Here is a 21698-nt window from a genome sequence, read left to right as displayed (position 1 = left end):
CCTGGCCAGCATGGATTTCTTGGGATTCTAACTTTTTCATCTTTGTAAAATTGAGTCCTCTTATCCTGATGCAAGGGCTCATTCTGGGACTGAAAGCTGCTAGAATTATGGGCAGAAGCTTCCCGAGAATGGGTGTTCTGAGGACAAGAGACGCAGAAATGTATTACCAGAGCCTAAAGTTTCTAAAACTTCTCTCTTGTTCCACCAGCATGTAATGGCCAGGGAGCCCTTCTGTCCCAGGCACGGCCTGTAAGGAATTCTTTCTTTTGTTTTTGGAGGCAGTCTCAAGTAATCTAGCTATGGAGAAGATGGCCTTGACCTTAGGATCCTCCTACCCCCAACTCCTTACTGCTGCTGGTTTCACAGGCCTAACACACCTGGTTTATGTAGTGTTGAGGAGTGAACCCAGGGCATCAAGCATGTCTGACAAGAACTCTGCCTACTGAGCTACGTTTCCCAGCCCCTGAAAGGACCATCAGTAGCTAGCACAGCCTAGAACAGATCATTTTTTTCAGTACCCCCTTTCTAAGACAGGACTGGATATAACCAATAGCCTGTTTGTTCCTCTCTTGGAAACAAACTTGTTGAAGGTGTCTGGGGTAGGTAGGGGGTGGGGGGTCCGGATGATTGGCTAACACTCCCACATGGTCTTCCAAGTAAGAGCAGGTGGAGTTTCAGATGGCCCAGCAAAGGAGGTAAGAAACACACCATAGAAACTGTCTGGAACATTTGTCGGAAAAGCTTATTGTGTAGTTAGGTATGATTGGTAGATAGAGAAAATGGGTTTTCCCTTTAATAAAAAAAAAAAAAAAAAAAAGGAAAGAAAGCAAGGCTGGCTTTAATCAAAAGCTACATACCTGCAGCGCAACATATCAGGAATTTTTGAGAAGTAAAACCCGTGCTGCTCAGAAGGGAAAGAGAAGGGAAACATTTTTTTCTTTTATTTTCTGAAAATATGTCAATGATGGGGTGTTTCTAGTTTAAAGGAGAGAGGGAGAAAATGAGAGAACCATAAAAGAGTTGGCCACGCCCTCAAAGTCACAAGTGGTCCAGAAGGAACCAGGGCATGTTATCTGCATGTTGGGCGTCTTTGCTAATGAAGCCCAATTAGAATACAATTAGAGTATCCTGTGTGGATCCCTACACACCGAAGGCATCTTCTGTTTTAACTTCATTGTTGTTGACTGCTCAAGAAAGGGAATCTCCCCCACCCCGCCCCCTTTCTCTTCTGCAAGCCAAGGACCCAAGTGACTCAAACATACCTCCTAGTTGTTCAGAATCTTTCTAAACACTTTCCAAATTAGTTTCCCATTCTGTGCCTAGAAAGTGAAAACCCAGAAGTTTTTTTTTTTTTTTTTTTTGTTTATTTTTTTTTGGGGGTTTTTTTCTTTCTTTTTTTTTGGTTTTTTTTTTTTTTCTTTTTCTTTTCTTTTTTTTTACTCACACTGGGCATGCTCCACATCATCCTCTGGGATGACGCTTTTCAATTCCAATGTTTTGTGAAAGAAAGCAGTGCACTGACTTCGCTCCTTCCCACAGCAAATCGTTTCCTTGCTGCTCACCACCCCCTACACACCCCCAGATCACACAGCAATTAGTGCTGCTGGGGGTGGGGGGAGCCAGGGGAAGGCATTTTTAAACATGCCTTTCCAGGTGTCCCTGATCTGCCACACCCCCTCCAACAAGTCTGAGCAGTTCAAAACCTCAGCCTCTCTCTAGGATGCTTCTGATGGTTTGGAGGCATGTTTTCTGCCAAGGTTGTATTTTAGGCCACGGATTAACCAGAAGAGTCCCTGGTGGAAGGTGCTTGAAAAGCTAAGGGAGATCCAAATGCTGGTATGAGTAACCTCTTGCACAGCAAGAGGGAGCTGGCTGCCCCTTGTTCATGAGTCAAGGGAATTGTCAGAAGCAGCCTATTTTGTGATTCATTCGAAGTTTAAGCTCCACTAGGAAAGTTTCTAGGTTCAGCATAAACAAGACAATCAATCACATTCACCCTTTGTATTGACTTTTGTCAATAATAATTAATAAAACAATTACATATGATGCTCCGTGGCTGATATATGAAGAGTCCCTGCATTTCTTTTCAGACTGAGCATTGACCTTTTACCCAAATATCTTTGAAATTTATCAAAACTGCACATGCACATAGCTTTTAGATTTTTGTAGTTTATTTTTTATTTTTGTTTCAAATTCCAATTAAATTTTTTTAATTGGATAGATTTTATTTACATCTCAATAAACCTTTCCTGGTTTCCCCTCCATAAACCCCCTGTCCCATCCCCTTCCCCCTGCTTCTATGAGAGTGCTCCTCTCCATTCCCCACCCCTTCACCCCCTCATGCCTTCAGGCTTCCCCTCCCTGACATTCCCCCACACTGGGGTGTGGAGCCTTGAGCTGGGCAGGTGCTGGGCCCCTGAGCCACATCCCTGGCTGTAGCCTCTGTAGTTGAAGCCGGCAGGGCCTGATTGCCCAGAATGCAATGCACTTGAGCCTCTCCGAGTTCTCTCCACCGTTAGGTCTATGGAACAAAGTATTTTGTGAGCTTTGGGGCAGGCTACTGGAAAGGGGTCCCTTGGCATCCTGGGCTCAGGGTGCTGACAGCTACATTTTTTTTCCATTCCAGATTACATCTTTGTCGTGCCGGTAGAAGTGGACTCGGGCGGGTCATATATTTCACACGACATTGTGCACAACAGGAAAAGGCGATCAGCGCACGGTGCCAGCAGCTCCGTCCACTACCGCTTTTCAGCATTTGGACAGGATCTACACTTAGAGCTTAAGCCCTCGGCGATTTTGAGCAATCACTTTAGAGTCCAGGTACTTGGAAAGGACGGTGCTTCAGAGACGCGCGAGCCTGAGGTACAGCAGTGTTTGTATCAGGGATTTATCAGAAATGACAGCTCGTCCTCTGTTGCTGTGTCTACGTGTGCCGGCTTGGTAAGTCTGCCCCGCTCTCGAGCGCCTTCCTTCGTGTTTTGTATAACTTGAGTGAACAGATGTCCGACGCATTAAGCTCCCTCTAGCCAACTCCACACATTCACACTGTCAGCTTTGATACATATAATATTACGGATAATTATAAATTAGATTAATTGAATTAATCTAATCTGGTCTCTGGGAAAAAGAAAAGAAAATATAATAGAACTTTAATGAGCATTTAGAACATTCTTTTGATGTTTAATGGCCTGGGCCCTTTCATTCTCCATGTTTGAGACGATCCCTAAGGAAATTAATTTGATGGATGCCATTCGCTTTGCAACGTCTTGGGAGACCAGGCATTCTATAAATCTAACCGGCTACATGCATCTCCATTGCTTCGAAAGGGGGGAACTCTGCATTTAATCTAAAATTGTGTTCAGCAGCCCGAGTTAGCCTACCTCCAACTTGCTGGAATGGGAGGGGGGAGTCCTTTGTTTTTCTTTTGAAATTCTGTTGGTTGCTTATTACCTACAGAAGGTATCCTTAGAACAGCGTAAGAGTGTGTGGTACTGGCAGAGTAATGCTTGGCACCCACGGAGGCAAGACATTTTAAAAGCCCTTGGGACAAGCCCGATTTCCTTTCTGTATAATCTTTCTGTGTCAAACACCGGGCCAAGAATAGCCATGTAAACGATATTCCGAATCCAATCAAGTATACAAGGCAGTAAATGACGTCCTAGGCTTTCCTTTCATGTTGCAAGGGGAAAATGTCTCGGACTGACAGTGGCGTTGGTACTGGAGACACATGGTGATCATGCTGGGCTGGAAGAAGAAAAATTTGAGAAAGCCCAATTGGGAGTTAGATGGTGATGTACATGTGCCATGCAGCTTGGCTAAGCAAGAGGTGTGGCTTTTGGGGTGGGTGGGGTGAATGAGGGCTCCCATTTTCTCAAGGGTTAAGGGTTTTTTGTTTGTTTTGTTTTGTTTTTTTTAGTTATGACTTATTTTTCCCCCACATGCTGCCCTGAAATCTAGCCAAAACCATAACCACAGCTGTCATATTCTGTAGTGTATCTAAATGACAAAATTAAAATGAGTTAGCATTACCCAACTAATTTGGATTCATTCAAATGATGACTGTCTCAAAGGTGTTATGACATGGTTATACACACGTGTGCACACACATGCATGGATACATTCTAGTTTTCATCCTTTGGGTGTGTGTGTGTGTGTGTGTGTGTGTGTGTGTGTTGAGTCTTATGCTGGATTTGGGCATTCTCCTTGTGTTTCCCACTCTCTGCACTTGGGATGAGATGGTTTGTTTAAGGCTCTGTGGTGGAGAGAGTAACCCTGGGAGACTTTTGGAAATCAGAATAGGCAATAGCCTCTCCCCGTTCAGCACTCAGAAATTCTGATCAGTGGGAGGGGTAGGAAGTCTGATTTGCTAGCTCCGGAGGAGATACTGGGTTATCTTTTCTAGGGATGAGATTCACGTTTGAACTAGGAACAAATTACCATCTAAGGCAGAAGGATGAAGTAGGCTAAAACGCTCCAGCTTCCACAAGTGCTAAAGGAATAACTCACGGGGGTTTGCCCTGTAGGAGGATATCCGTGTTCTGCAACAAGTGGCTGTGTGGACTTAGTTACCTCGACATCACTGGGCCTTGGTTTGTTCTCTTAAGAGGTGTGAGATGACCTCTAAGATTTTTATAATTTCTAGGCATCTGACTCTAGTGATCTAATTTGGTCACCCTGGAAGAGCCCGTTTGTTAAGAGGCAGGGAATAACAAATATATTTGTCCTGGAGTTTGCTACCAACCATTTCCCTTTCCCCCATAAAATGGGTAGGAAATCCAGCAAACCAGAAAGAAGCAAAGTGGGAGAGGATGGAGCTCTCACTAGAAAGTGGTGACCCTGATCCATATTCATTTTGAAACCTTGTGTTGAAGAGTAGAATCTGCATAGAAATGTTAAAGTGCACATACAGAGAGATATAAAAAAGAAGGTAATGGTATACCTTGATTAATGTTCACAAAGTTTATACCCCTATATGTGAGCCTAATTCAAATAGCACATTTTTAGTGCCCCAAGAAGGGAACTCGGCTATTCCTTTCTTCCTGTCTACCATTGCCTTAATAAAATTCATGGTTTGTTTATGCTTATTGAAAACTGTTGGGTAAGTGGAATTGTAATGTACTTTCTCTATGAGGATCCCATGATGGTTTTGATTGATTGTTTGGTTTTGGTTGTGGAGTTCTTGTTCCATTGGGTACATGCCTCAGAGTAAAGTTGCTGTGCTCCCGGGATAGGCACAGGTGAGGTTTTAGCAGGTGCCATGAATCGGTTATCCAAAATGGCTGCGCCAGTGTACACTTCAACCAACAGTATGTGCAAAGGTTCTGGATGCTTCCTCTTCTCACTGACACTTGATACACTACCTGCCTTTCCCGTCTCAGTCATTTTACAGGCATAAATTGGGAGTACCACATTGTGGCCTACATCTTTCTGGTGCTAATGGGGGTGGGGTGCCATGTATGTGCTTCCTTTAATAATCTCTTACTACCTATAGACAAAATACAGGATACATCTTTGCAACTTCAGTAGCAGTGTGTGCTCCTTTCTCAGTGAATAGAAACAAGGGTTCTAAGCAGAACACCTTGATAGTAGCATCTTCTTACTGTGGCTGTCAAAGTCTGACACCATCTATTTTGTTTTGAACAAGAAAATCACGTGAGAACCACTAAAGTTACCACAGCCATATGCACAGTAGAGAACAGCCCCATCTTCCCACTTCTAGCTACCTATAGACACTGGTAAGCATCATTGGCCAAGAGGGAGGCTCTTAACTCCCCTAAGGTTAATTGGCAGCAGCAGTTAGGGATTGAGAACATTGTAGATGTTCCAAAAGTTCAGTGGTCACTTGTTGGAGTGACTGGTCAAAATGTTAACATGCCAGAAGACATATGTCATTCTTCATCCATCAATGCAGACACTAACAGGACGTCAATGGCACCTTGAGATGAGATACCTTCATGATGTAAAGCTTGGGAATTCTTTTAAGCCTGGGGCCAGACCAATGGCTTCGGGATCGCTTTAGATTTGATAGCCATCTTCCAGTGAGTCGTAGACTGTATTAGGGAAGTAATCAGTCACCATTAAATGAACTGGCAAAATGCCAGCAGAGCAGCCTGCTTCTACCTAGCCTGCTAGGACACCTCAGAAAAAACTCTGAAGGGTAGTAAAATCATAGAGGTGAAATACACGTATTTTTTTATTGTAGGCTGGAAGGTAGGCACACACAGGCCAGCTGGGATCTCTCTAGCAGGGGATTTTCCTGAACAATTCAAAATTGCCCAGTGTTTAAAATATTTCTAATACTTTTTTTGGAATGTACATTTACCAATACAAGCTGACAGAATTCACTTTAAGAAGTGCAGTGGGTTCTTTTTTACTTGCAATCATTTCTAGAACGGGAGCAAACAAATCTTGCCCTCCATCAAGTTTACAAGCCACTCTTGGCTTTTCATGACAAGTGTTCTGGGTCACCACTGCCCATTCTGCCTGATGACCTTAAACTCTGTGAGTGGATTAGAATGGCAGCCTTTGTCACAGAATCATGGGGTTACATAGCAAGCTAGTCTGTAGCTGTCTACCATAGTTGTCCTTCTTCCTCTGTGAAGACTCCCCCATCTGACCTCCACAGTGACACAGAGGGTCATGACTGTCAGCAAGCCCAGGCTCCTGGAAGGAGACCTCATCTTGCTGTTTGTAACCAACTCTGGAATCTCACCTAAGTTTCTTCATTCTGTTTTCTATCAGATGTTGCCTGTCTTTGAAGATTTTAATGTTTTAAAACACTTTCAGAATCCTTCTGTTAAAATGTGTGTGTGTGTATGTGTGTGTGTGTGTGTGTGTGTGTGACTAGAGAGTATGACTCACTTGATTAGCTTTGTCTGAGGTGCTAAAAATTTGGGTTCCTTTCCATAAAACTGAAATTTGGGCCCAGAATTGTCTAATTTTTATGAATGATTTTGCTATGTTTTAGTATTTGAGAACAAGTTAACTGTGGGCACTTGTGTTTGGGAATATAAGGGGAATCCACATTGATTTCTTCCTCCAGTAGTTGTTTAATGGCTTCTGTCATGGCAGACACTTCTCTGAGTACGGTGGGTGAAGCCGTGAACGTGGAGGACACAGAAGCCATTAACACGTCCTGACAGAAAGTGTCTAGCCTTTACTTTAAAAGCAAGATTTAATTTTATTTTCTGTGTGTTGAGTGTGCACACAGTGCACAAAGAGACCAGTAGAACATGCCGGATCTCCTAGAACAGGAGTCGCAGGCAGTCATGAGCTACCCCGTGGGTGCTGGGAACCAAAGCTAGGACTTCTGCAATAGTAGCAAGTGTTAACGGTCGTGTGTTGCTAAGCCATCTCTCCAGGCTAGTACACACACTCACAAGCTCACTCACAAAACAACCTGATTTTTTAAAAATAAGTTTAGGATTCATAGCTCTGCTTGCCTACATATAGCCCATGGGTGTGGATTAGACACACCTGCAGGAGAAACAGCGACGGGCTCTTAGATGTAGAAATTCCCACCTTACTCTGCACTAAGCTGTGGCTCATCAGAGCTCAGGAACAAAGAGCCCACAAGCGATAGAAAAGGGAGAGGCTGGGCGAGGTGGTACCAGTCAGCTCCCCTCAGCACTGCCGTGTGCACCAGCATGTCCATGAGTCAGAGTCCTGTATCTCTGACAGATGCTTAATTCTGTTTAAGCCTAGACTTTTCTCAATTGTGTCTGGTCGTGGGTATTTTTTTTTCTCTCTGAGAAAGATCTCTGCATAGTTTCATGGAGACCAGACAAGCATGGAAACAGTGCTTCTCCCCAGTTTGTACTGGGTCCTACATATGAAAACAACCTCTAGGGACAAGAGTGTCATGGTCACCACTAGGCTTGAAGTTAGGCATCTAGGCTGTCCACATATGCCCCATGTAGCAGAGGAAGATCTTGTAGTTCTGATCCCTTTGCCCCTAGTTCTTGAGGGCTGGAAGAGCGGAAATGCATCCCATGTCTGGTTTTATGTAGTGGTGAAGATTAAGCTCAGGGCTCTGTGAATGCCAGCCAGGTAATCTATCATAGGAGCTACATCCCAAGCCATTTCCCCTGTGTGTGACAGACAGAGACGGCAAGTGCACAAACATCCTATGTAACTGAGGCTGGCCTTGATGTTCTGGCCCTCCTGTCTACACCTCCAGAGGTGTACCACCACATCCGGTTTCTTGTGGTACCTGGGATTGAACCCAGGACTTCGTGTGAGCTAAAAAGTCTATCAAGCAAGTTATGCCCCTGGTCATTCCATAACTTTTAATACACTAACATGCATTTTAAATCTAAAAGATGAATTTGGCACGGGCCTGACCAATGTATCTGTTTTAAAATTGTGCTTCTGACTGACAGACCAGGATTCCCTGTTTCAGCACGAGAGGATAATTGTTAGGCCTAATATAATTTGCCTTTTCTTTGTACCTGACCTCTCCAATGACCATGTGTTTGTTCTAGTTGGAGATAATATATTTTTGCTTAATAAACTCAGTCTAGATCAGGATTCATTCTGCACATGTCTATCAAGTGAAAACATTCACAAACACACACACACACATACATACACACACACACACACACACACACACACATACACACACACACACACACACACACACACACACACACACACACACAGCCACTGACCTTGTGTGTCTGTTCGACTCTACAGTGCACCGGTCTGCTGACTTTTGATAATCTCTGCAGAGACTAGCTGAGCACAAGAGAAGGCTGCTTTGCTGCTGTTGCTGTACTTTCTATCTGGTGCTGGCTTATGGTCCCCACTCCCAATTATATTACAGGTTCCAGCACAGTGGTTACAACAACCAAGGCTGCCTCAAGGGTCCCTTCCAGCCTGGATCCCCTGTGTACCATCGAACTTTGCCACTTGCTTTCCTTTGGTTTCTCTTTCCTTTTGTCTGCTCCATGGCTAGCTGCCCTGATGTCATCTGTGTCTTTTTCTTCAGTGGTGGCCTTTGCAGCCTCTGACTGCAACAGTGACCATTCTCAGGAGAACCTGGGTCCCTGCTAGGAGCTTTCCAAGTAATTGGGTATGAATAGGCAGCAGGGAGCTTTGATGTCTCCTTTTCAAAAGTACTTTATAGCCCCAGAAGCTGTCACTGTCTGTCCTAGTCACTGCCTGCCAAGTTATCTTCAGAAAGCTGATTTCCATTCATAAAGGGCTGAAGTTAAATGCCCCAGCCCGTGGTTTGCAGGGCCTTGCTAGCTAGCCGGGGTTGTTGAATTACATCCACCCACTTGGAACTTCATGGTCACTTGAGAGGATCATGTGAAATTACAGATTAGACTGGGTTGTATTTGCCTGTTTTTTAATACAGGCTGACCCAAATCAAAGATGTTTTCTTAGGCTATTATTCAATTCATCAAGGGTAAAAAGACCCTTTTATTTTCTTGGCTTTTCTCCTCTGTGTTCTCCTAAGACATGATTTGTGAATAGAATTATTTGCTTTTATCAACGCTCTGAGCAAAAGGCCAAACCAAATTTTTTTTTAAAAAAAATTTTTCTCCAAAGACCAAAGTTCTTGTGGGGGTCGGGGGAGTAGCACTCTAGAGTAGCTAAGACAAGCCTGAGGGGTTTCCCATGACAGTCGGAAGGGCCCAGCCTCCGTCTGTGCCGCCTGCCTGTCATAATATAGCCATCAAGCACCATTCCTTCTGGATAACTGTCGCCATACCTGACTCCAGGGCCCTGGGCTAGGGGGCATCTTGGGCATCCTGGGCTTGCTTCCTGAAGCCTCCGGCTTTTTACGTCTTCAGTAGAAGTGGCCACTGGCAGAGCACCGGTGAGGAAGTGCTGAACTTATCACACAGTAGCTGCTCTGCTAGATTGTTGACTTTGAACGAGGAGGTGGTCTGGGCAGGAAATAGCCATTGAACTCTTCCCCCACCCCCAAATCCTGAAGCCTTTCCAGGCAGGCCTGTCAGAACAGGAAAAGAATCTCTTTGGTGTTGGCAACTCTCTCACTGTAAAAGTTTAGGAATCTTGCAGGGAAAGGAAACATTTTATCAATGACGAAAGGATAAAAGCAGGAAGCCGATCGAGGGTGAGGTGAGGAGAGGAAGAAGGGGATCAACAGATAGATCACAGTCAAGGTTTGTGCCTTCAGAAGATCCGGCTCTTCCTGTGCCTACCTGCATAGCCAGGCAAGCTGTTACCTCACTGCGAGCTTGACTACTCCACCATAAACTGATAGGACCTCACTGGTGGGGCTCACGTATATTTGCTGGCAAGAAAGACCTTGTTTGGATGCTGAAGATGGTACCCCAGCAGGATCAAATTCCCTAACATAAAAATCAGATTTGTTAAGATCCTAGGCTTTCTTGAGAGCAAGCATGGCACAGTGCTTTCAGAACAGAGGTTGAAAGTTACCGGTCAGGCACCCGCTGGGGCCATTTTTGAGGCTGTCCAATTTATTAAAATATAAACACCCAGGTTTTACCCGGAGTTGGTAGAGTATTCAGAAGTAGGACTTGATCCTTGGTACTGACTTTTACAAGTTTATTTGATGTGCCTGGTAAAAACAAACAAACAAACAACAACAACAACAAAAAACCCAAAACAAAACAACAGAACCAAAAAAAAAAAAAAAAGATTGTCACTTTAGATTTTAAATGCTTAAGTGCTGACTGGCACTTAGATATTATAAAAAACAAAAAACAACAACAACAACAACAAAAAAAAAAAACTATTTCGTGTCCTGTCTTCCTTCCAATAGCCCAGGTGCAAGTGCTTTTGTGAATGAATGTTTGTACCAATAATCATTACTATTCAGTGATGCTTAGAATGAGTGATGTGTAGCTTAGCTGAACTGCTTGGGAATGCAGTGTTTAGGCCATTTTATCTCAAACTATCTATCTATCTATCTATCTATCTATCTATCTATCTAGTTTATATATAGTATATGTAAAATATATGTATAAATGGTGTATGTGTCTAATGGTGTGTATGTATGTGTGTGTATGTACATAGAATTGGTTACTTTTCTACCTCTGTGATAAAAAATACCATGAGCAGTATTACTTACAGAAGGGCTTATTTGGATTTATGATTTCTGAGAGATAAGAGTTTATCCTGACAGGGAATCATGGCAGCAGGCAGCAAACATGGCAGCTGAAACAACCAAGAGCTCACCTCTTGAACTTCAAGTAGAGATATGGAGGAGTGAACTGGGAATGAAAGGCTTGAGGCTTTGAAAATTCAAAGGCCGCCTCCAGTGAGAAACTTCATCCAGCAAGGCCACACCTGCTAAACCTACCCAACCAATACCACCAACTGGGCACTAATTGGTCAGGTACCAGAGTCTATGAGAGATATCTCATTCAAACCACAACAGCATACACACACACACAAACAACTATATGCACACATGACACACACACACACACACACACATATATAGATATCTCTCTCTCCCTCAGGGAGAGAGAGAGAAGGAAGCATGTGTGTATATGTATGCTTATGTCTATAAATATACATGTTTCTGGCATGGCTTTAATCTATTCTATCCATCCATTTCCCATTCCCTTTTCCCCAACTCGCTTCCTTCCTCCCCATTGCCACCTCCCTCCCCCTTTCCTTCTCCTCCGCTAGAATGCTAGCATTCAGCAAAGCCGGTTTCATCCAGATCATCCAGCTGTGTACTCACTACCCCCCTCCATTATCCCTTCCTCCTCTTGGCTTCCTTGTGCAAAGGAGGCCTCCTGAGTTCCAGGTGATTCAGACACCCCATTGGCTTCCCAACTTACTCATCTCACCTGACTTAACCATCCCTAGAGCCACAGATGTGTCACGGCTTGGAACAGGTTATGTGTGGTCTGGGCTTTATTTTTCTTTACAAAGACTTTGAGGCTTCATTGAACAAATGGCTGTGCTCATCAGAACAAGAAGAACACAAAATCCTTCCTCTTTTTCTTTGTATGTTCATGGATGAGTTAACAACCCAGAGGGGAATATTTATTTGTACCGACATGTGCTATATACATTGTGTGTGGGGGGGTACTGTATTCACTGACATTTATATTAAGTCATTTATACTTAATACTATATATACACAAGACCACATTTGTCATGGTAGTATGGAGTTTTTTTTTAAGGCCTGGATTTGGAGTTATTTCATTTTTAAAATGTTGATGATTTTCATACCCTCCCTCAAGTCCTCCATGATACACCCCGACTCCCTTCTCACCCAATCTACTGTCCCCTTAAAACACACAGCAGAACAGCCCAACTTGTGCTGCCTAAATTCTCCTAGATGTGCGCCATCCCCTTGAGTGTGGTCATCCTACCATGCAGGGATCACAAACCAACTCACACTCACTTAGTAGCTCTCAGCTGCAAATAGCTTCTCAGCTAGAGGTTGGATTCCATGCTTACCTCCCCCCTCGACTTGGTGTTTTTTGTGCCTTGAGCTTCTACAGGTCAGGTTCATACTGTCACAACTGCTATTTGGGGGTAGAGGGAGTGTAACATGCTTTTATGGGCATGTGCCACCAAGTGTCATTGTCATTATAACCTTAATAGTTCAATGTGCAAATTTGCTGAGAACTCACTTCCTCCCCGTTTTGCATGGACCCAAGACAGTGGTTCCAAAGAGCTCCCTCCAGCAGAACGTATGAGTTGAAAAATCGCATGGTTTCCCACCATAAGCAATAAACAATTCAAGAGAAAATGGCGCTGATTAAATCTTGGAAGTCCAAAGATAAACAGGCCTAATGGTAGTAGTGAACACTAAGGCTTTCATAACCAAAAATATTTGTTTGCAGTTCATATACAACACTGTCTACAAACTCAGGAGTTTTGGTTTGGTTACATTAAAGTTACATCCCAGGAAAAGCCTGTTCCCACAGGTTTTTTTTTTTTTTGGTTTTGCCAGTTATAGAGCAGAATATACTTGAATGCTCCAACAGAGGCCTGGTGAGTGTTCTGTCTGGGCAGCATAGTCACCTCTCCTGGAGGGATGGCTTTGATGTATCTAAGGATTTTATCTCCAGGAGGATTCTTTTGATGGCTTATTCATGCCACTCAACTTTGATATACACCATCTGCCTTTTTAGCCATCAGTCACAGGGACATGCCTTCTAATATAAATTAGATGTGGCCATCATTGATTTATGAGGAATTAGCTATGTGCACACCCTCCTTTGAGGGGCAGCATGAGAAAGACTGAGATAAGCCGGAGAGGGGTTTATGTCAGCAGATTTGTTAGGTTCTGTAACAGAGCAGGCTTTGGTGTCCTGAGGTCATCCTGTGAGCCCACAGTTCCTCATTGGCATCTTGGGCTTTACTTGACCGCTCCCAGGAGAAATGTGCAGATTAATTCAACATTAATTTCTTTTCGAGCAGATATGATCATGAATAATTTGTGGTGTGTGTAAGTCTGTGGGTCAGTGTACTGGCTGGTTTTGTGTCAACTTGAGACGAGCTGGAGTTATCACAGAGAAAGGAGCCTCAGTTGAGGAAATGCCTCCATGAGATCCAGCTGTAAGGCATTTTCTCAACTAGTGATCAAGGGGGAAGGGCCCAGCCCATTGTGGGTGATGCCATCCCTGGGCTGGTAGACGTGGGTTCTATAAGAAAGCAGGCTGAGCCAGTAAGTAACATCCCTCCATTGCCTCTGCATCAGCTCCTGCTTCCTGACCTGCTTGGGTTCCAGTCCTGACTTCCTTTGGTGATAAACAGCGATGTGGAAGTGTAAGCTGAGTAAACCCTTTCCTCCCCAACTTGCTTCTTGGTCATGATGTTCATGCAGGAATAGAAACCCTGACTAAGACCGTCGGTTTTACTCATGTCAAAGATAAGAGTCAAGTTAAATATGGCTTACATGTCTATCTCTGCAGCCTCGTGGGAGGTCAAGGGTTTGAAGCCATCATTTTGTAGTAAAACTCATCGGCAGAGGATGGATTCCTGTCTTGTCAAAGCCTTTCTACTGTGTGTAAGAGGAATGTGAACTGTAGTCCAATACTACATCTTTAACACTGCCATAATTAGTAACAAAAGAAGCCTAGAACAGTTGGTGACTTTTGAGTATGGACAGCTGAAAAGACCATGGATGCTCTTGTTTAGATCCTAGTCCAGAGCCCAGAAACAGAAAGTTGGGAGATAGGGCCAAGTCATTGCACACACATTTTTTTAAATCAGCACAGTGTTTTAAAGATTCTCCAGGTAGTCCTAAAAGAAGTCAAGATTGAGAGTCTCTCATATAGGTAAATACTGTGGACTTTTGACACCTCAATGCCTCAGCAAGAGCTTGTGTGATGATTTAAGAAGAGAGAAGGAGATGTTTAAAATGTGGGAGTTATAGAGACAGGACTTCCCCCCAGTAGTGATGCAATTTTGAGGAAAGGATTCCTTTGGATAGCATTTAAGTTTTAAATTATGTTTATTTCACGTGAAAGATGTTGAGGAGGAAGGCCATACCTTGTACATGGGAGGGTTAGAAGACCACCCCAGGAGTTGGGCCTCATTTTCTACCTTGAAATAGCATCTCTTTCTGTTTATTGCTGTCTACACCAGGCTGCTCACCCCTAACAGGATGCCTTGTTTGTTGCTGACTACACCAGGCTAGCTGTGCCTCAGCTTTCCAAGGATTCTCCAGTCCCAGCTTCCCATCTGGTGATAAAAGGGATTATAGACCCCACTTATTGTGCTGGCTGTATGTTGGTACTGGGGATCCGAACTCAGATCTTCATGCTTTGCCCACATATCTGCTAGCCCCAGCATTTGATTTTAAAATAATTTTAGAGTCATAGGAATTTGCAGGGATACTGCAGGGAGGTGCTGTGGGAGAATAACTGACCAATCCAGCCATAGTTTACTATAAAGTAGAGACTACAAGGAAATGAGGGCCATTATGTTAAAGGGCAAAAGTCCAAGATGGTCTCCCATATTCCTGGGCTCTGATATACATGCTCCCTCTTCTGGTTATGAGCTCACTCACTGGATCTAGATGCTACAGGGATACAATTTTGCAGAATAAGCTTCCAAATCAGTTGGCCTTTACATGAGGGGACATTCTAGATATTCCTTCCTAAGGAAAGCATTAGCTATCCTTACACCAAAAGTAACCCATTGAGAATCTATACTAATAGAACAATTTCCCAAGCAATTTAAACAAGTGTGCAAGGAAACTGGCTGCTTCTCTTTAGATCATTGTTATTAAGCAGAGTTCTCTGGATTAACAAAACCAATAGAATATGCATATGTGCGGATACATGTATGTGTGCCCTCATGCATGTATGTGTGTGTGTGTACATGTGATAAAATGGACCATTTGGGGTCCATGGCGTCTAACCTTATCAGGCAAGTTCTTTGAATCCAGGTCTAGTCGGTAAGCAGAGAAAGAAGGGCTTAGCACGGGAGAGACTCTCACTTGTGGGTTCTGGGTATGGATGGGGTCATGTCACAAGAGAGAGTCAGCCTTCCGGGACTACAGTAGTCCTCAAGTGTGAAACAGGAAGCAAACAGATACTCAGGAAATGACATAGGTGTCATTTCAGTTCTCCAAAGGAATGGAATTCTAACTGCCATTGTCCCTTACAGAACAAAAGACAATGGCAGCACATCCCACACTTCTGACTCGAACTTTGTCAGTTGGCAAAGGACTGTAATAAGCTGCTTATTGGCCATGATTTTTTGATACAAAGACAAACCTCTGAGACTTATTCCAGGACCAGTGTTCAGGTGAAGGGCAAACCCTTCCCCTTTTTGACTCATGGTCACCTTGGACCATCTGCCACCAACCTTGTATAGCAGGTGAGGTAGTGGGTAGAATGCTTGGTCTGGACTGTCAGCCCCATTGAGATTTAAGATCACCTGGGATAGACACCTTCCAGAACAGGATCAGCCAAGGAGGGAAGGCCCCCCTTCAAAGTGGATGGCATCATCCACTCATGGCCCAAAAATAAAGTCTGGAAGAAACTATGTGTGTCTGTCCATGTTCCCCACCTGCTACAGGTAGCAGACAATCTGCCTTGATCAGCCTTCTGATGTGGATACAGCATGAGTGACCCTCTAGGGATCTTCCTGGCTTTCAGTGCAGACTCAGAACCATGGAGGTACCTGGCTTCATTGAGCAAGTCCTGAGTTCTGTTTCTCAACCAGCAGATAGCCATTGCTGGACTGTGTCTATACCAAAACCCACTCAAATGGCCCATTTTATGACATTTACATATACATACACACACATACATGTACATATGCGCATTCTATTGCTAATGCTTTTCTTCAGAAGGAATGTCTATGATTCATCAGGTATCTAGGGGCATTCTAGGCCTTTGCCTATTAAGCACCATTAGTATCCCCCGATTTTACTGGTCCAAAGTATCTCATAGTCTCTCGTGGATCACATTTTAATACAGTACTAACATGCAATGGCTTCATTAAGAACAAAAAAAACATTCACATGGGCTGCATTTTTATAGTATGCATGGTATTGACTCCAGTGAGATTACTGCTTTTAGGCAGTTTTAAGAATCCCTTCCCCAAAATACTGAATACTAAAAACATTTTAGATTTTATAGTTTTGTTTTTTTTTTTTTTTTTTTTTAATTTCAGAGTATTTACATAGGCTTACTGACTAAACACTTCTAGCCTCCAAATCCCAAACCCAAATCCTTCAGATTTGGGGACATTTTTGAGCATTGTGTCTATGCTTTAAAAGTTATTATGAAACCCATGTCACATGTGCCTGTTAGCTGCTGAGGGTGGGCGGAGGGTGCAGTGGGGTGGGAGTTGGGTATTTGCTGATGCTGCATAAACAATGAAGGGGAGCTGCTGAGGCTGCAGGTATAAGACAGGAGGATGGGGGAGGCTGAGAGTCTGCGGATTGTGTTGGGCTGTTGGGGCTGGTGGATTGGTTGGCAAAAGAAAAAAAAAATCTGGGAACGTTTTAACTTGTTTATGAGTTTCACATGCTGCCCCAGACTCCTGAAAACAATAAGTTTTCTAATGTAAGAATAGAATATTATTCTTTACAAAAGAATACAAAAAGGTACACTTGCCTTCAGCCTAACCATATGGCTGTAGATTAAAAGTGAGGGGTCCTATTCCTATGTAATTTTTTCTAAAACAAACTCAAGTGTCCTCTGTATTTTCTTGACCAATAAGAATGGGAACAATGGGCAGTTCTGGGAATGACATGGGAATATTCTCCTTGTCTTTTGAGCATGTTCTTTCCCCGATATCGTTGGAATCTGAATGAGAGCTCCCTGTCTTTCTGTTCATGTAAATGGGGTTTGCGTACCGTTGCTTCTTTGAGATATCTCTGGTATTTGATGGGACTTGGAGCTCTGCTGTAGTTAGAATGCAAGAAGCCATTAAACCCATGTTCCTGTTGACTTAATATTTAAAGCTGTTTCATCCCATCCTTGCCACTGGTGATACAGTGATGTTTAGGTAGCTCATAGCCCATCTGAAACATTCATTGTAACTATGCCGGGCAAGGAAAGTCAAGGACTTTGGTATTTTCATTCCTGGATGTTAGTAGATGACATTTCTCCCACCCCTAAGTACTTCATTTATTCCATCCATCGACTCATAAATACATATATACATAAATACATACATACATACATAATACACTCATCCATCTATCTCTAACCCAAAACATATTCCTAGCCATTACATACTTAAGAGACATTAGGTAATCTTTGATATTTCCCTTTGTATTAGACTATGAGGTTACAAAACCATATCATTCCTAAATGTTACAGTACTTTAAGATGAGAGTAGAGTATTGATGTCATGAATCCAAACTCAACAGAAGAGTTAAGAAGAAACATTAAATACATAAATGTAATTTTAAAAAAAAGTAGTGCAAATGAAATGGCCCGGTAGGCAAAAGCATCTACAGCCAAGCCTGATGGCCTGACTTTAATTCCTGAGACCCATAGGGCAAGTGATAATGGTCTCCTGCATATTATCTTCTGACCTCCACACTTCTGCTGTGGTAGGCACATGTATGTACACACAGACAAATTGAATGTAATACAAATCAACATCATAGTTAAGAACTGTTTAAAAGAGCCACAGGGAGGGATCTAAGTGATAATAATGAGACCTAGCAGCACAAGAGATGCATCTGCTCAGGAAATCTCGAAAACCAGGAAGCCTTCGCCTCGCCCATTTAGGGTTCATCATTTACACACAGATAGATTAATGTACTCCCAATCTTGCTGCCACAAGTGTCTCTCTGTGAGCGCTCAGCACAGTCCTCCTACCTGAAGCCTCACTTTTGCCTCTTGGCTCCTCTGTTACAGGAAGCCCCTATTTCCTGTTCCTCTTCAGAACCCTTCACTGTTTCCATTGAGAAGAAAAACTAGTCTGTGTTTTCTAGCATAGAAAGGTATATGTGATCTGGCCTCTTTCACCCAGCTTCCTATCTTCTCCATCCTCGTGCACCCCAGTGTGGCTCGCCATGAGGACAATCTGTAGGGTTTATTCTCTCCCTCTACTATAGGTGTCCTGGGGAATCAAACCCAGCTCACCGACTTTACTAATTGAGCCATCTCACAGAGCCATCTTGTTGGCCCTACTTTTATCTTCTCGTAAAAGTAAGGCTTTCCCAAGGGAACCTATCCTCCCTATCTCTACATTAAGCTCATTGCATAGAGGTGACATGTTTCCTACAATGACCCATCAGAAGGTCAGATATCCTTGACTATAGGGATTGGTTTGGAGACACCCACCAAATGTGATCTGAGACAGTAAAATCAAATTGTGAGCCAACAGGGGTAGCTAAGAGGAAACCTACGTTGTAAACTTACAGCTGCTGGCAGCCCTCTTGCTATCTGATAAGAGGGTGATTGAAGTTCTTATGTCCAGTGATGCCTGAAGTTGGAATACCTTGTTTATTTGTTTTGCTTTGTTTTCCAGAGTTAGCTATAAGCTGATCTTCAGTTGTGACTCTGGGTCAAATTTCTTTTCTAGCCTTTTGGAATGAAAACCCAATCTGGGATAGAGATGAGAGGGCTTTGGACATCTTTGGCAAAGAGCTTGTGACTTTGCAGAAGATCTAGACAAGCACAGTGCAACAAGTTCATTGAGCTTAGAGCTGTTCTTAAGGCAACGGGAATTGACTGACACACTTGACGAGTCAAGTCGTATCGGGTGTAACACTTACAGCACAGAACATGAGAGAGTGCAGCTTTGTTAATAATTGCTTCTGGCATATAACCTTGGATCCCCCTTGGTCCTGTGGATCCACCCCGCCCTGCCTGCCTGAAGTAACAGTGGTTTTAAGTCAAGAAGTAGAAGTGGGTGCAGTATGTGCCAGCCAAGGAATAGTCTGATGGAGGTGGGGACTCCATGGTTGGCTAAGAGGATGACTTCACATGCTGTAACTGCTTTTAATTGGTTTCTTTAATTTGCCTAGATGATGACATGTAGGGCAATGTTGTAAACCAAGAATGCTTATCGGTGGATTACACTGCTCAGAATTCATCTGCAGCTCATGTGTGTCTTTGAAGATGTTTATTTTTGTAAATCTAATTTTAGTGTCCAGTAGTCTTTTATTTTTAAATCATGACAATAGACATCTTTTTTTTTCCTGAACCCACGAAGTCTCCTATTTTTTTCTTTTGCATTGCTTAGGACCATACTTCTTTGTTCTAAGGCACGCAGTCTCTGTGGGAGAAACTTGAAGCCAAAATATCAGACCTCTCAGAATGATGCTTGGATACAAGTTATGCTTCGATTACATTTTATTCATCCCCAAACATAAAAATATAATAATTTCAAGATAAAATTGACACATAAATTATTAATGAGATGCTTTGAGTTTTTACAGTAGTTAAGACTGGGAGGAAGCCTATATCATGTGCACATTCAGCTCAGAGCAGCTGTAACTAAACAGCCCAGAAAAGGCCTCTGTGTTGTAAAGTCCAGGTTTATGAAGTTCATTAACATAGACAGTGAAACCAGGGGGCAAAAAGTCCTCTCTTAGGGATTCATTGGTTCAATTGCTTCTCTTCCACAAAGCATTTTCAGGGCCTCGGCAGCTCTACTGTGGGATGGTTTGATTATCTTGTTTTGGAAGCAGTTGGTCATTATTCAATTACACAGAAAATGACCCAATCCTGTTGATGAAAGTCAGAATTAGGGATGCCCTTGAAGATAAATGAAAGAGATGGTGTTTTGAAAATTTCAGAATTTGTATGTAGACCTTCTTCTAATTATACTTGGTTGAAACTTGCAGTTTAATTAGCTCTAGCCCTTGTTTACTCCAGATGGAAAATGCTTTATTAGGTCTTAGCTTTATGATTTGTTTCCTTAGTGACTTTCCTAGTTACACTAAATAACATATTTAGGGAGCAAAACAAAAATCTTGATTTAAAAAAAAAAATCCCTGCTCAAAAAAGTAAAACCTAATGTCAGAGTATTATAAATTTTCTGTGCTAATAAAGAAGTTCCATGACAAAAACAATTTAGTATAGCAGGTCAACAAACATACATAGTATATTAGTTTTCTCATTGTTGTGAGAAATACCTAACAAGATGGAACTTTAGGAAGAATTTATTTGTACCTTTTAGTTTTCCATTAGTGTATATTAATTACAGATAAATAATAGGTTTTATTTGTTATGTAATTTACATATATATGCATAATGTATTTTGATCATTAACCCCCTGTTTTTCATAGAGGCTGGTCTCACTATATAAGCCCTGGCTTTCTTGAAGCTCACTATGTGTAGTAAAATGTCCTTAAACTCCTCAGAGATCCACTTGATTCTGCCTCCCAAATCCTGGGATTGAAGATGTGCATCACCACACCTGGCTAATCATACCTCCTATAAATCTTTTTTGTACCCTTCCCTATTGCTAATGATCCCCTTCTTCCTCCCAACCAATCATCCAAAATGGGTTTGTCTTGGTTTTACAGTTGGAGGAGCTACAGTAGATCATGGTAGAAAAAGCATGGCAGGGAGATTTTGGGAGGAGAAGCCCAGGGTCCAGAGTAAAATCATATTCTAGAAGCAGAGAGTGACTAGGAAGTAGGACCTCACTTCCTCCAGTGAGCTACTTCCTCCATTGACTACTTCCTTCAGTGACCTACTTCCTCCAATGGCCTACTTATCCAATAACCTACTTTCTCCAGTGACCTACTTCCTCCAATGACCTACTTCTTCCAGAGAGACTCCATTTCCCAAACCCAGTAGCAGGAGGACCAAATGTTCAAATCTAAGAGCTCCTGGGGACATTTTACATTTATACGCCTATTGAGTCTGAGTTGGTATCACACTGACTGTATCAAAAATTTTAGTTATCTTCTGTTTCTACTCCAGTGAATATTTGCACAGATTTACTGTGTCTGTGGAATGCTAACTCAAGCAGATAGGTTAAAGTCTATCCATTGGAAGGTTCTCCCTGTGTTCTGGTCCCAAGTGCCCTTTTCCATAGCTTAAGACTCAGCATCAACTTAACCTCTCATGTTATATCTACTTGTTGAGTCCTAACTCTGTCAACTCAAAAAGTAGAACAAGAACTGCCTTGAAGTATAGAGCAGGTGACATTTCTTCTGCTCCAAGAATTCCTGGCCAGGCAGAGATCAGGGGGTGATATTTATTCTTGTGCCTCCTCTAGTCTTGCTGTAGGTTGAGGAGGAATAAGCTTGTATTAAATAAGACTCCCCAGAGAAACTAAACCTATAGTTCTCA

General features: G+C 42.7%; 1 protein-coding gene across 1 annotated transcript in view; it reads left to right on the top strand.

Moving 5' to 3' along the window:
* The window catches only part of ADAMTS18 (ADAM metallopeptidase with thrombospondin type 1 motif 18), a gene marked incomplete at both ends in the record, with an annotated part of 138388 nt that overhangs the window by 957 nt on the left and 115733 nt on the right, over nucleotides 1-21698 (top strand). The window contains one exon of the mRNA XM_080937342.1: nucleotides 2627-2940. Within this exon, the coding sequence (XP_080793468.1) occupies nucleotides 2627-2940 (314 nt within the window). The remainder of the gene's footprint in view (nucleotides 1-2626; nucleotides 2941-21698) is intronic.

The sequence above is a fragment of the Micromys minutus genome (assembly GCF_963924665.1).
Source record: "Micromys minutus genome assembly, chromosome: 24".
Classification (NCBI taxonomy): Eukaryota; Metazoa; Chordata; class Mammalia; order Rodentia; family Muridae; genus Micromys; species Micromys minutus.
This window is presented reverse-complemented; position numbering and strand designations above follow the sequence as displayed.